This window comes from Carettochelys insculpta, chromosome 32, assembly GCF_033958435.1.
Source record: "Carettochelys insculpta isolate YL-2023 chromosome 32, ASM3395843v1, whole genome shotgun sequence".
Taxonomy (NCBI): domain Eukaryota; kingdom Metazoa; phylum Chordata; order Testudines; family Carettochelyidae; genus Carettochelys; species Carettochelys insculpta.
In genome coordinates, this window is record NC_134168.1 from 2794704 (window position 1) to 2809675 (window position 14972).

Genomic DNA, 14972 nt, shown 5'->3' on the forward strand with positions numbered 1-14972 from the left:
CCTGTACCCCTGCCCCATATCCCCCTGGGGTGCGCTGGGGCATGGGGAGTGCGGCCTGGCCCCTCCCATCGCCCCAGGAGCTGCCCTGTACTCCTGCAGGGCTTGCTGGCGCAGCCAGACCCACCCTGTGGCATTGCCCTAGGGCTCCAGGCTGAGCCTGGCTCTGCTCCCTGCCCAGGGGCTGCACCCACATTACCCTCTCTGCCCCCATGGTGGCCCAGGGCCTCGCTCACAGGGGGCCTGGGAACCATGAACCCAGGAGCAACTCAGGGCCCCCAGGCAAGGGCCTGTCCCTGTAGAGCCCAGGGCCTCCCGCACAGCCACAGCCGGCCAAGCGCCCAGACTTCAGGTTGGGCTCCCTTGGGGCGTGCAGCCCAAGCAGGCGGGGCGGGAATAGGGTGCCCACACCAGCCCCAGGGCCAGCCCCCGCCCCGCCCAGCGCCACCTGCTGGCCCACTGCGGGGCACTCACCTGTCAGCTGGAAGATGCCAGAGCGCAGCAGCTCCCAGTCCACATCTAGCCCGTGGGGGCCGGGGGTGGGGGGCAGGGCTTCCAGGGGGCAGCCAGCTCCTGCCCCCTCCCGCGGGGGCTCAGCGCTCCGCACAAAGGGGGTTGAGCCAGCACCAACAGCCTCCATCCTCTCCAGGGAGCCAGGGGAGCCTGCAGCCTCTGCCCGGGCCACAGGCAGGGCCACCTGCCCAGAACAGCCCGCAGCAGCCGCCTCCTTTGGGCTGGGGGGGCCGGGGAGTCTGGTGCCAGAGGGGCTACCCCCCTCTGCGCAGCTGGGGGGAATGTTCCCCTCTCCTGGGGCAGGGGGGCCAGGGACCCCAGTACCAGGCAGGACACCCCCCTCTGCACAGCTTGGGGGAACGTCCCCCTCTCCTGGGGTGGGGGGAAGGGGGACCCCAGTACCAGGCGGGACACCCCCCTCTGTGCAGCTGGGGGGAACGTCCCCCTCTCCTGGGGTGGGGGGAAGGGGGACCCCAGTACCAGGCGGGACACCCCCCTCTGCGCAGCTTGGGGGAACGTCCCCCTCTCCTGGGGTGGGGGGAACAGAGACCCCAGTACCAGGCGGGACACCCCCCTCTGCGCAGCTGGGGGGAACGTCCCCCTCTCCTGGGGTGGGGGGAACAGAGACCCCAGTACCAGGCGGGACAGCCCCCTCTACACGGCTGGGGGGAATGTCCCCCTCTCCCGAGGTGGAGGTAATGGGAGGTCCTGTGCCAGAGGGGCTGCCCCCCTCTTTGGTGCCAGCTGGGGCTGCCCCCATCCCTGGCCCAGGCGACCCAGGGCTGGGCTCCTGCCAGTCCCCAGGGCTGCGGCAGCCTCTTGCTCCCCATCTCCTCCGCCTGCGGGTGCCCTTGGCAGTCCGGTGTGGCAGCCCCAGAGCAAAGCCCCCTGGGGGGTGAGTCCTGGGTCCCAGGGACCTCAGCTCAGGGCCAGGAACTTTGTGCCAGGGGCTGCTCGGCCTTGCAGGGCCCTGGCTCTCTTCCCGCTGCCCTGGGCCAGGCCACTCAGACAGCCAGCCTGCCTGCCCCCTTTCGATATGGAGCCCCTTGGCTCCCAGGCTGGGCTGGGGAGGGGCAGCTGGGGAGCCAGGGTCCCTGCCCTGGAGCTCCCTGAGGCTCAGGCCCCCTCTCTGTTCCCCAGGGTCCCCGCCCTGGAGCTCCCCAAGCCTCAGGCCCCCTCTCTGTTCTCCAGGGTCCCCACCCCATGGCCCCTTCCCAGGGTCTCCATCCTGCTGCCCTTCCTGTCCCCCCAGGTCCTCTTCCTGCCCCTCCCTCAGGCTTGGACCCCCTCCCTGCCCCCCAGGGTCCCCACCCTGCCCCTCCCCAGGGCTGGGATGGCCTCCCTGCCCCCCAGGGTCCCTGCCCTGCTGCCCCTCCCCAGGGCTGGGGGCTCCTCCCCTCCCCCCCTGCCCAGGCAGATGGGCCTCCCTGCACCCACTCTGAGGTGCTGCTGCCTTTTGTGTGACACCTCCCTGCTCCTGCCCATCCCCCTGGCTGGCCCGGGGTCCCCTCGTCTCCCCGTGCGGCTCATGCCGGTCCCAGGCCTGGAGGAGCCCAGCCTGGCCCCCGCCCGGCCGCCCCCCTTCCCAGGTCCTGCGGGGCCGGTTGCGGGGCAGAGTCTCTTCCCGGCTGGGCTTGGGGTGCAGCCAGGCTCGGTGGCGCTGGCTGCGGCCCTTGCTCTGGCCCTTGCGGGCTGGCAGGGTCCGGCTCTGAGAAGTGGGGGCTGCTGGGGCTGGGGGCCTGGGGGGCCGGGGTGGGCTGATCTCCAGGAGCTGCACGTACTCCCCCTCCAGGGCCCCCCCCTCCGGCTCCTGGCTCTCCCCACTGGAGTGGCGCCCATCCCCCGGGCTGCGGGCCCCCAGTGGCAGGGGGCCGGGGCCCGGCAGGCAGCGCCGCCCCACCAGGAAGCCATCCTGGTGCACAAACTGGGGGCAGATGAGTTCGGTCCAGGGCAGGCGCAGCACCTGCGCCTCGGCCACCACCAGGCACTGCTGCAGCCGCCCCGCCCGCCGCTCCGCGTTGACACTGTTCAGCCACTCGGCCGTGAAGAGGAAGGGGTAGGCCTCTGGCGGCACCGGCAGCTCCTGCACGCGGTGCCCGTCTGGGGACAGGCACCGGAGCACCAGGCGGGGCGCGCGGGCCAGGTACGGGGCCACCTGCAGGTAGAAGTCGCCAGGACGCAGCTCCTGCCAGGGCAGGGAGCTGAGCTGCACCACCACCTTCTCGTGCAAGGAGAGCGGCCAGCCCTCGTGGCAGAACACGAACCCGCTGTACTGGGCCTGAGTGGGGAAGGAGACAGAGTCAGGGGCTGCGCAGCCCAGGACCCCGCGCTGGGCCTGCCAGGCTGCAGACCGGCAGACGTCCATCCTGGGCCTGGGTCTGCAGACAGACAGACATGCAGACACCCCTCCCTGCGCCAGGCTGCCGACAAGCAGACGTCCATCCTGGGCCTGAGCCTGCAGACAGACCCCCCCGACCCAAGGCAGGCTGCAGACAGACAGACACGCCCCTCCCAGGGCCGGGCCTGCAGACAGACCAATAGACGTCTCTCCCTGGGATGGCCCTGCAGACAGACAGACAAACGCCCCTCCATGGGCTCGGCCCAGACAGACAGATGCCACTGTGACGAAATGGGAATTTTATTCTGGTTATGTTGCGTGTGACCTGTACTGTCCCGTCTGTCACGGGGGTGGATTTTTATATCAGGTCTGGAAGTCATTCTAATGCCCGTGGGGCGACTGGCCCCAAGTATTGTGCCGGGGGCCGTGGGTGGTGTCTAAGGAAAGCTAAGGACACTCTGAGTCTGTGTGCATTGCCTATATGTCCGTATCGTGCATGTAGGTGGAGTTATAGAGGTTTAGCTCTGCAGCAGGGTGAGAAACGCTCCAGTGCTGAGGTTCACAGACGGAGGTGGGGCTCTACCCCAGCCAGGACAACAGACTGAGCAAAGGCCTGGATGGCCAACACCCATTGTGTGATGGGAGGTTTTCCTACAGGGACTGCGACGAATGGAAACTCAGCCCAGAGACCCACCGGGCAGGCAGTGGGCCAATGCCTGTGGAGAAGAATGGGGTTTTTCCTCCGCGTATGGAAAGCCATAAATGGGCCCTGGCAGGGACTTTCTTGGTTCTTCAACCCCCAGGAGTTAAGACTGTCTGGGCTGGGGGCCGTCCCTCAGAGGATGATGTGGACTTATTATTGACCGGGCTCTGGGGCTGGGCCTGTGGGGGTCTGGAAGAATCTGTGCGGTGTTTGATGAAATCGGCTTAAGAGCCTCTCACCTGAAGTTGGGGGTTGTTGCTCTGGGCTGGTAGAGCAGCTGGGCAGTCTGTGGTTTGCTTGTGTGGCCTCTGGCCGGCCAGTGGGGCTGGCGGAGGTGCTGTTTAAAATAGAGCTTGATAAATTTTTGGAGGTTAGGTCCATAAATGGCTATTAGCCAAGGGTAAAGTATGGTGCCCCTGGCCTTTAGTCAAAGGCTGGAGACAGATGGCAGGAGACAAATCGCTTGATCATTGTCTTCGGTTCACCTCCTCTGGGGCACCTGGCACTGGCCACTGTCGGCAGACAGGATACTGGGCTGGATGGACCTTTGGTCTGACCCAGTATGGCCATTCTTATGTTCTGTTGTGGCTGGTTGGATTTGCCTTAGTGGGGAGGAAATCCCAGCCTGGGGCTGAGAGTGGCCTGGATTTTACACAAAGGTACCTGGATTGACTTCTCGAGCTCTGCCCAGAAACCCCGTCCTATAAAACCATCGTAACCCTGTGTGCACCTCCCTTTCGCTGGGCACAGCACTGACACCATGATGGCAATGGGAATTTCAGGTGGGAGTCCAATGGAGGGAAGCTACCCAGCTGCCTGCCCTGAGCCACTAGCCAAGCCCTGAGCCCAGGTGGGCTGCGACTAGGTGACACCTTTTGCTCTGAAGATGGACAAAGGACAGAGGAGTCGCCTGGCTGGCGGGCTGGGAGCAGGAACGGGGAGTGGGGCAGTCTGGGCTGGATGGGGGCAGGAGTGGGGTGTGGTGGAGTGGGGGATACCTGTGTGTGTGTGAGTGGCTCACAGAAGGTGGGGGTCTCCTGCTGAAGGTAACCTTGATGACCAGGTAACACCTTTGTACTGGAGACAAAGGAGGAGGTGGAGCCTGAGGGGTTTGAGTTGGAAGCAGTGAGTCTGGGCTGGGAGACAGAGAGACAAAGGAGGGGGCAAGGCCCTGGCTCTGGGGGCCTCTCGGGGCCTCCTCTCCCCAGCATGGATGGGACTGGCTGTCTCTGCCGGCTGCACTGACCCCTCTGTACGACGCTGTGTCCTGTCAGCTAATAAACCCGCTGTTCTCCTGCTGAGTGAGAGTCACTCCTGCCTGCAGACGAGGTGCAGAGCTTGGGGAACCCCAAACCCCATCACATGGGACAGTCTGGGTTGGCTGGGGGCAGGAGCGGGGCAGGCTGGGGCAGGAGTGGGGCAGGCTGGGGGCAGGACAAGAGCCAGGCCCCTCACTCTGCCCCATCCCACAGGACCTGAGTCTGTTCTACGCTGTGTCCCTGTCTGTGTCCCTGTCGACTGATAAACTTCCTGTCCCACCTGCCAGCTGAGAGACACGTCTGACTGCGTGTGGGGCAGGGGCAGGGCCAGGGACCCCCCACTCTGCGACAGCCCCTCCACACACCAGGCCCACAGACAGACAGACACCCCACACGCAGTGCACCCACAGACAGACAGACGCCTCACACGCAGCGCCAGGCCCATGGACAGACAAGACGCCCCACACACAGTGCACCCACAGACAGACAGATGCCCCACACACCAGTCCCACAGACAGACAGATGCGCCGCATGCAACACACCCACACAGACAGACAGACGCCCCACACACAGCACCAGGCCCACAGACAGACAGACAGATGCCCCGCACGCAGCGCCAGGCCCACGGAGAGACGCCCCGCACGCAGCACCAGACCCACAGACAGACGCCCCACACGCAGTGCCAGACCCACAGACAGACAGACGCCCCACACGCAGTGCCAGACCCACAGACAGACAGACGCCCCGCATGCAGTGCCAGGCCCAGGGACAGACAGACACCCCGCATGCAGCGCCAGACCCACAGACAGACAGACAGACAGACGCCCCGCACGCAGTGCCAGGCCCACGGACAGACAGACGCCCCGCATGTAGTGCCAGGCCCAGGGACAGACAGACGCCCCGCACGCAGTGCACCCACAGACACTTGCCCCTCTTCCTCTTGGGGCACATGTCCCCCTGCCAGGATGACCTCCCCGCTATGTCCTGGGCCCGACACGTGTCTGGACGGACACACGGACTCACACAGGCCTCCTGCTGGATGCGTGCCAGGATGTGCTTGGCTGGGATGAGGAACTCGATGGTGTAGCGCAGGGCATCATCCCGGTACGTCCGCTCCAGCACCTCGAACACCTGTCCCAGCAGCGTGGGGGCCGTGGCAGCAAAGGGTGGGTACAGAGCCGAGAGCGTGTTCTGCACACAGTCCTCCACCGGCTCACGCTCCTGCCAGCAACAGGGATTCAGCTCCACTCTGCTCTGCCTGCCTGCCTGGCCCGGCCCGGCCCGGCCCGGCCCGGCCCGGCCCAGCGAGAACCCAGGAGTCCTGGCTCCCACCCCCGCCCCTTCCCGCCAGCCCAGCGAGAACCCAGGAGTCCTGGCTCCCACCCCCGCCCCTTCCCGCCAGCCCAGCGAGAACCCAGGAGTCCTGGCTCCCACCCCCGCCCCTTCCCGCCAGCCCACAGAGAACCCAGGAGTCCTGGCTCCCACCCCCGCCCCTTCCTGCCAGCCCACAGAGAACCCAGGAGTCCTGGCTCCCACCCTCGCCCCTTCCCGCCAGCCCACAGAGAACCCAGGAGTCCTGGCTCCCACCCTCGCCCCTTCCCGCCAGCCCACAGAGAACCCAGGAGTCCTGGCTCCCACCCACACCCTTCCCAGCCCAGCGAGAACCCAGGAGTCCTGGCTCCCACCCCCGCCCCTTCCTGCCAGCCCAGCGAGAACCCAGGAGTCCTGGCTCCCACCCCCACCCTTCCCAGCCCAGCGAGAACCCAGGAGTCCTGGCTCCCACCCCCGCCCCTTCCCGCCAGCCCACAGAGAACCCAGGAGTCCTGGCTCCCACCCCCGCCCCTTCCCGCCAGCCCACAGAGAACCCAGGAGTCCTGGCTCCCACCCTCGCCCCTTCCCGCCAGCCCACAGAGAACCCAGGAGTCCTGGCTCCCACCCTCGCCCCTTCCCGCCAGCCCACAGAGAACCCAGGAGTCCTGGCTCCCACCCACACCCTTCCCAGCCCAGCGAGAACCCAGGAGTCCTGGCTCCCACCCCCGCCCCTTCCCGCCAGCCCAGCGAGAACCCAAGAGTCCTGGCTCCCACCCACACCCTTCCCAGCCCAGCAAGAACCCAGGAGTCCTGGCTCCCACCCTCGCCCCTTCCTGCCAGCCCAGCGAGAACCCAGGAGTCCTGGCTCCCACCCCCGCCCCTTCCTGCCAGCCCAGCGAGAACCCAGGAGTCCTGGCTCCCACCCCCACCCTTCCCGGCCCAGCGAGAACCCAGGAGTCCTGGCTCCCACCCCCGCCCCTTCCTGCCAGCCCAGCGAGAACCCAGGAGTCCTGGCTCCCACCCCCGCCCCTTCCCGCCAGCCCACAGAGAACCCAGGAGTCCTGGCTCCCACCCACACCCTTCCCAGCCCACAGAGAACCCAGGAGTCCTGGCTCCCACCCACACCCTTCCCAGCCCACAGAGAACCCAGGAGTCCTGGCTCCCACCCACACCCTTCCCAGCCCAGCAAGAACCCAGGAGTCCTGGCTCCCACCCTCGCCCCTTCCTGCCAGCCCAGCGAGAACCCAGGAGTCCTGGCTCCCAGACTTCTCCACATCTCAACCTATCCCAGCTGGGATACTTCTCAGGCTCCCTCAGCCTTTCCATCCCAGCCCAGAGCCACCCCGCACCTCAAGCCCTCATCCCTGGCCCCACCCCACAGCCCTGTCCCAACACCTCTCACACCCCTGAACCCTTCAGTCACAGCCCAGAGCCCCCCTTGCACACTGCAAACCCCCCAGATCCACTCCAAGCCCTCACCCCTCTGCACACCCCAACCGCCCAGCCCTCACCCCCCGTACACCCCAACCCCCAGAGCCCTCACCCTCCTGCACACACCAACCCCCTGAGCCCTCACCCTTCCACGCACCCCATCCCCCAGACCCACCCCAAGCCTTCACCCTCCCACACACCCCAACCTCCCAAGCCCTCACCCTCCCACACACCCCAGCCTCCAAAGCCCTCACCCTTCCATGCACCCCATCCCCCAGACCCACCCTGAGCCCTCATCTCTCCGCACACCCCAACCCCCCGAGCCCTCACCCCCACAGACACCAACCTCCCGAGCCCTCAACCTCCCACACATCCCAACCCCCCGAGCCCTCACCCCCCTGCACACCCCATCCCCCAGACCCACCCCGAGCCCTCACCCCCCCCGCACACCCCAACCCCCAGCCCTCACTCCCTGCACACCCCATCCTCCTGAGCCCTCACCCCCCCGCACACCCCATCCCCCGAGCCCTCACTCCCCCGCACACCCCAACCCCCAGCCCTCACCCCCCATCCCCCAGCTCTGTGAGCATGCGTGGCCCTGCACGTCATTTCCACAGGAAGACGTGGCCCTGTCCAGCACTAGACCCTCCCATGCCCCCAGCTGACACAGACCCCCGGCTCCATCCAGCTCCCCTCCCAGCCCTGCCTGCCTGATGCTGGGATGGCACCCAGCTGCCTACGCAGGGGCCAGTCCTGGCCTGGCTCTGACAGCCGGAGCACGGCTGGGCTGGGCCAGGCCTGGCCTGGAGCTGGGCAGAGGCCCACGGCAGCTGCAAGCCATTAACTGTGCGCAGCTCATTCCTTCCGCACAGGGGGCCTGGAACTTGGGGGCGGAGAGGGAGGGGTCTATCTAGATGGCGCCTCCTCCTGATCCTCCAGTCCAGCCTGATCCGAAAGGGCCATTGACATCCTTGAGCTCCGGCCAGTTACCCCCTCACCAGCCCCACGTACCCCGAGCCCCGGCCAGCTACCCCCTCGCCAGCCCCATGTCCCTCGAGCCCCGGCCAGCTACCCCCTCACCAGCCCCACATACCTTGAGCCCCGGCCAGCTACCCTCTCACCAGCCCCACGTCCCCTGAGCCCCAGCCAGCTACCCTCCCACCAGCTCTGTGTCCCCCGAGCCCCGGTCAGCAACCCTCTCGCCAGCTCCACATCCCCCAAGACCCGGCCAGCTACCCCCTCGCCAGCCCCACATCCCCCTCGCCAGCCCCACATCCCCTGAGCTCCAGCCAGCTACCCCCAAGCCCTGGCAACTACCCCCTCACCAGTGCAACGCAAGGCAGAGCCCACTCCCCTCGTCCCCAGCCAGCAGGGGGGCAAGGGGGACCTGGAGTGCGAAATCTCTGGTGTAGAAAGGGACACAAGTCTTCCCAGCCCTGCCTGGTGATGGTGCCCAGCTGGGAACTCCGGGCCATGCGATGTGAGCTTCCCTGTGCAGTGGCAAAATGGAGTGGAGCGGGGGGACCGCAGGAGACTTGGCCAGCTGGGGGAAAGGGGGGCTCTGGGGAACCCTGGCTGGGTGGGGGAGGGGCTCTGGGGAACCCTGGCTGAGAAGAGGGAGGGGAGGCTCTGGGGAGCCCTTTCTGGGCAGGGGAAAGGGCAAGGGATCTGGGGAGCCCTGTCTGGACAGGGGACAGGGGCGTCTCTGGGGAGCCCTGGCTGGAGCAGGGAATGTGGGGGGTCTAGGGAGCCCTGGCCAGGAGAAGGACTATTGGAGGAGGGGGAGGAAGGCCTGGCCAGATGGTAGAGGGTCTTTGGTGTGTGTCCAGGTAGCTGTCAGAAAAAGGGGCTTGGGGGACCTTGGCCAAGCCGGAGGTATCAGGGGTCACTTGCTAGGAAAGGGGCTGGGTGGAGAATTCCCAGAGGGGGTTCCCGGGGTGGAGCAGGAGGTGCTGGGGAGGCCCAGGCAAGGCATGTAGAAGCGAGCTGGAGGGTAGCCGGGGTCAGGTGGTGGGGTCGCAGGGCGGGGAATGGGGCACACAGGCTGCTGGGAGACTTTCAGGGCTGAGGTGGGGAGTATACAGGGCAGCCGAGTGTGGTGTGCCAGGCCAGGCGACGGGGGCGTCAGAGGTGAGTGGGGAGTAGGGGAGCTGGGAGTGCAGAGGGCTAAGAGAGCCCTGGGAGGGTCGGGGGGGAGTGTACAGGGTAGCTGCGGGGTCCCCAGGGGCTGGGTGGTGGGGTCACAGGGAGTTGTGGAGGGTATCCAGGGGCCAGGGGACGTGGTCCCAGGGGAGGTGAGATCTGGAGGGCCAGGCACAAAGCATACCACAGCAAGGGGAACTCCAGGAGAAGCAAGGCAGAGAGGGGAGCCGGGGCGTATGTGGGGGTACAAATTAGGGACAGTACAGGTAGGGGGGTATGAGGGAGTTCCAGAGGGCAAGGCAGGGAGCGTATAGGTGGGGGGTACAGAAGAACTCAGGGTATGGGGATCCCCAGGGGCCATTCATGGGTATACAGCGGAGCTGGGGGTACGGGGAGTGGGGGGTATGGGGGCCCCGGGGGGCCATGCACGGGGCACACAGTGAAACCAGGAGCTCCCAGGGCGGATGGGGAGTACCAGTGTTCTGGGGGACCATGCACAGGGCATACAGCGGAGCTAGGGGGTTCTGGGGCAGGTGGGGGATCCCAGGGGGCCACGCATGGGACACACAGGGGAGCCGGGGGGTCCTGGGGGCCATGCATGGGGCACACAGTGGAGCCGGGGGGTCCTGGGGTGCGTGGGGGATCCCGGGGGGTCATGCACTGGACACACAGCGGAACTGGGTGTCCTGGGATGGGTGGGGAGTTCGGGGGGGCTGGTGGGGGGTCGGGGGGCCTGGGGGGCCATGCATGGGACACACAGCAGTGTGGAGGGGTCCCAGGGCGGGTGGGGGGGTCCGGGAGGACATGCACGGGGCTCACAGCGGAACCGGCGGTCCTGGGGCGGGTGGGAGATCCCGGGGGCTGGTGGGTGGTTCGGGGGGGCCATGCAGGGGACACACAGCGGAGCCGAGGGGTACCGGGGCGGGTGGCGGGGTCCGGGGGGCCATGCACGGGGCACACAGAGGAACCGGGGATCCCGGGGGCGGGTGAAAGAAACGGGGGATCCCGGGGGCCATGCACGGGGCACACAGCGGAGCCGGGGATCCCGGGGCTGGTGGGGAGTTCGGGAGTTCCGGGGGGGGCCATGCACGGGGCACACAGCGGAGCCGAGGGGTCCCAGAGCGGATGGGGGGGTCCCAGTGGCGGGTGGAGGATACAGGGGGATACCGGGGCCATGCACTGGGCACACAGCGGAGCCGAGGGGTCCCGGGGCGGGTGGGGGGTCCGGGGGAGCCGGGGACGGTGGGGTCGGGCCGCGCGGTTGTACTGACCATTGCGCGACCCGCTGCTGAGGGGCTCGCTCCGTCCCAGGCGCTTGTTGCGGTCCGGGCTGGCGTGGGGCCGCTCACGCAGGACGGGGCCCTGCCAAGGGGGACGCCGAGACGCAGGCAGCGCCGGGCGGTACCGGGCGGTGGAGCTGCGCCCCGAGCTACCAGCTGGGGACCCCTACCTTGTGCCTTGCTGCCTTCAGTGGAGCCCCCAGGCCTTGCCTGAGCCCTGCCCTCCCAGCCCAGCCCTTGGCATCAGCCGCCTGGTGCAGCCAGTGCGTCCCAGCCAGCACCCGCACCCCAAAATCCCCGGGCTCCCCACATCCTCTACAGAGCCCCGGGCACCCACACCCTGAAATCCCCGGGGTCCCCATACCCACTGCAGAGAACCTTGGCCACCCGCACCCCAAAATCCAAATCCCCGGGCTCCCCACACCCACTGCAGAGCTCCCTGGGCACCTGCAACCCAAAATCCCCAGGCTCCCCACATTCACTGCTGAGCCCCCTGGGCACCTGCACATGGATGAAAAAGATTAGTGATAGCATTGGCAGCGACACCCCCCACCACACACACACACTGCCCCGCCCTGGGACACCCCCGCTCTCCCCCCCACACTGCCCCAGCCTAGGGACCTGCCCCATTCCTGACTAGGAATCCGACCCTCGGGAATCTCCCATGCACAAACACAGTCTCAGGCTTGCTACAGTCTCTGCTCCTTCCAGAAACCTGCCAGGGCAATTTCCCCAGACTTGCCTTCCCAGCAGCCTCGTCCTGCTGCCAGGACTTCCCTCTCGAAAGTCCCAGGAAGGAGAGCTGCCTGCAGGTGGGTTTGCAGGGGGCAGGTGGAGCAGCTGCCTGTCCCCTGCTCTTGGGCTCCCTGTGAGGGCAAAACACCCTAGCACTCGGGGGGAGAAGGAGGCAGGAAGAGGGGCCCACTGAGGCTGGCCCAGACAACAGCTTTGCAGGGCAGCATGGTGGGGTCCATTCACAGCAGCCCTGGCCAGGGGCAGCTTGGAGAAAGCCTGTCCACAACCAAGCTATGGTAATAGAGGTGCGCCTGTCACGGGAACAGGCTGTCCCTTGCCACGGCCTGTTTGTCCTTCGTTGGGAGTTGCTGCCCATTGAGTGGACAAGGCCTTTGCTGTCCACACAGGCTGAGGCGCCAATGTGGGTCTCTCCCCGCTGCCTGCCTGGGCCTTAGTCTGCACCCCCAGGCAGCCAATGACTAGCCGGACTTCGCTGAACACACAGCAGATGGCAAAACGCCTGTCATCTGCTACTAGGAGCAAAGTTAAACGCAGGCATGGGGAAAGGAGACGGGGACAGCAACAGGAGCCAGTCCCAGCCACAGATGCTGTCTGGACCAGCAAAGAACAGTACCTTGAAGGAGATTCCTGACTCACTTTCCTGCCAAGGTCCCCACTCAGCTGTCCGATTCTCAGCAAAGTGATGCTGCCTATCGCAGTCAGTGACCCTGACCTCACTCAGCTCACCTGAGACACTGCGAAGCACTCCAGAGGCCAAACACCAGAGCCTGGCTGCAGCTCGGGACAGACGTCACAGCTGCAAATGTTCCACATGGCCAGGAGGTACCACACCGCACGTGGCAGGAGACCGGTCCCTGCTAGCACGGGCAGGCTATGATTGGGAGCCGGTGCACTGTGCATGCCCATCAGACACAGATGGGTCAAATCAGGTCATGCGCTGCGTTTCATAACCCTCTTGGTTTCTCTTGCTCTTCTCTTTAGCTTCCCCAATTCTGATGGCGCTTCACGGTGGGGTGACCAGCACAACACAATGCTCAGCAGCTTGGCCTGCCACAGCTTTATCCCCTGGCTGCATTCCCCCTGCGGCTTCCATCCGTGTGCAGACTAAATTCTGTTATGTGCACTGAGGCATGCATGGATGTGCCCCACCAGTTCCAACACACGGTGCAGGTGCTCTGCTAATTAGCTGAGCAGAATTTGACTCTGCTGAGTGGCTGCCCAAGGCTCATCTTACTGGGCACACTTCTCAGGCGTGGTGAAATTTTCTGTCTTCCCTAATGCCATTCACAGTGTGGACTGCTGCTGTACACTGAGCAGATGATTTCAGAGCTAGCCATGATGGCTCCAAGAACTCTTTCTTGAGTGGTATTTATTGTTGCGATCACTAGGGCATTACTTTGCGCTTATTGCCATTCAGTCTCATTCTTCATGGTGCTGCCTTGTCACCCAGTGTTACGAAAGCTGCTTGGTGCTCTTTGCAGGCAGCTGTGGACTAAGTTATCTTGAGGAATTTTGTATTGTCTGCAAACCCTGCCACTTATTTACCCACTTTTCCAGATGATTTATGAATTTGATGAAAAGCACAGGTTCCACTACTGATCCTCAGGGGGAGGGGGACCGAAGCCTCTCCACTGTGAAAACTGACCACTTGTTCCTACCTCTGGTTCCTAGCTTTTAGTTAGTGATGTGCTAGGTTGGGGTGAGCAAACTTCCCTCTTATCCCATGACTGTTGACTGGGGTGAAGAGCCTTTGGCCTTTGTTACAGTAAGGAATTACAGCAACAATTGTGTAGCAATGTGAAATTAGGGAAGCTCAGGGCTTCTTTAGTGACAATCATGAGGGGTTTGTCTACCCTTGGGAATAAAGTCAAATTTATTGGACTTGACTTTTTAACGCTAGATTTTATAAAGTTGAATTTCAGTGTCTGAACTGCTCACCAAGTCGATTTAGTGTGTCCCCACCAGGGTGCCAAAGTCTGACTGCAGCATTGTGGGCACCTGTCCCACAGTTCCTGCTGACCCATTGCATTTTGAGAGTCTGGGCCAGTGTCTTGTGGGCACAAAAGTCACTGCAAGTGGTTCTGGGTTTCTGATATCAGCATCCCAGAATGCATTTCCCTCACTTCCCACTGACAAGGGAATTTTCGCACCACTCTTACACAGACTGCAATAGCCCAAGACCAGGGGTCCTCCACTCTCAGGTGCCCCGAGCCAGTCACACAGAGCACTTCTCTGCACATTGGCTAACGAAGCCACACAGACAATTCCTTCAGACACCTCAGTGGTCCTGTGCCACCCCAAGTCCCGCTCCTGGGACAGCTGAGAGGTTACGAAAACCGCCACTGCTAATGTTGGACTGGAACCTGTAGTGACCCAGAACCAAGAGCCACAAAGCCCTGGGATGCAGTCAGCCATGTCTGCATCACCCCTTCCTGCGGCAGTTTTGCACTGGGGTTGTGACCTTATCGGAGTGTGATAGGAGCACAGAACATTTTTGCAACTCGTTATATGTTTGCAACAAGTCTTGTACAAAACAGGCTCCGTGGGGTGTCTGTGAGACGCTGACGATGGGCTGGCTCTGTTACACTGCTCATAGGCAAGCATCACTTTTGCATTGGAAGTTCTGAGCATTGGTTCTCTACTTGTATTTCCAAGGTCTGCTTCTAGGAGCCATCAAGGGAGGCTTGGTCAGCTGCCGTAAAAGCACGACTAGACAAGGGAATAGAGGTACGTGACTGACAGGGGGCTGTGGGAGGCACCAATCCACATCTGATGGGCTTTCCTAGGAATGTTCAGACAAGGTGACACTAGGGGAAATGCAGTCTTCCCCATCTCTACCCCCCGCATCCTACCACCGAGCATCATGGAATGCACTTATCACCCACCCCGGCAGGGCCTAAGCCCTGCTGTATCATGGGAAGTGCCAGCTCTGTGCCATGACCCAGGGCATTGCTAGAGCTGCAATACCCGCACCTGACAGCAGAGGAGATACATGGCTGTTTGGTAAGGCTGATGGGCACACCCCTGCTAATGACAGACAGGGCCTTGGCTTCCATTAAAAGGTTTCTGACTCACTCTGTATTTGGGGAAAACCAATGCAGTTGAACTTGACTTTGATAAACCTCTCCCTGTCCCTAGGACTGGCAGAAGCACCTGATATGACAAGGTGATAGAGGTAATATCTTGGACTGGGCCAACTTCTGGTCTGTGCTGCATCATGCCACAACCTCTGCTGCCAGGAG

General features: G+C 64.2%; 3 protein-coding genes across 7 annotated transcripts in view; 1 reads left to right on the plus strand and 2 right to left on the minus strand.

Annotated features, from left to right (window-relative positions):
• ARHGEF40 (Rho guanine nucleotide exchange factor 40) overlaps positions 1-1675 on the minus strand; it is a 41875-nt gene extending 40200 nt beyond the window's left edge. For 4 of the 5 annotated variants that reach the window (XM_074982258.1, XM_074982255.1, XM_074982254.1 and 1 more), the window contains exon 1: positions 472-1675. Coding sequence is in view for 4 of the 5 variants with exons in the window: in XM_074982255.1 (XP_074838356.1) it covers positions 472-1270 (799 nt within the window). In the remaining variant the exon portion in view is untranslated. The remainder of the gene's footprint in view (positions 1-471) is intronic. The other variant, XM_074982256.1, reaches the window with a different exon arrangement.
• Positions 1-14972, plus strand: part of LOC142004534 (uncharacterized) — a 194983-nt gene that overhangs the window by 119716 nt on the left and 60295 nt on the right. The window lies entirely within an intron of this gene.
• On the minus strand, positions 1429-11086 carry LOC142004434 (rho guanine nucleotide exchange factor 40-like). Its single transcript, XM_074982091.1, has 4 exons — positions 10966-11086; positions 5834-6031; positions 1944-2788; positions 1429-1573 (listed from the first exon to the last, which is right to left on the minus strand). Exons 1-4 carry the CDS (start codon positions 10966-10968, stop codon positions 1429-1431), a joined length of 1191 nt encoding a protein of 396 aa, XP_074838192.1. The 5' UTR covers positions 10969-11086.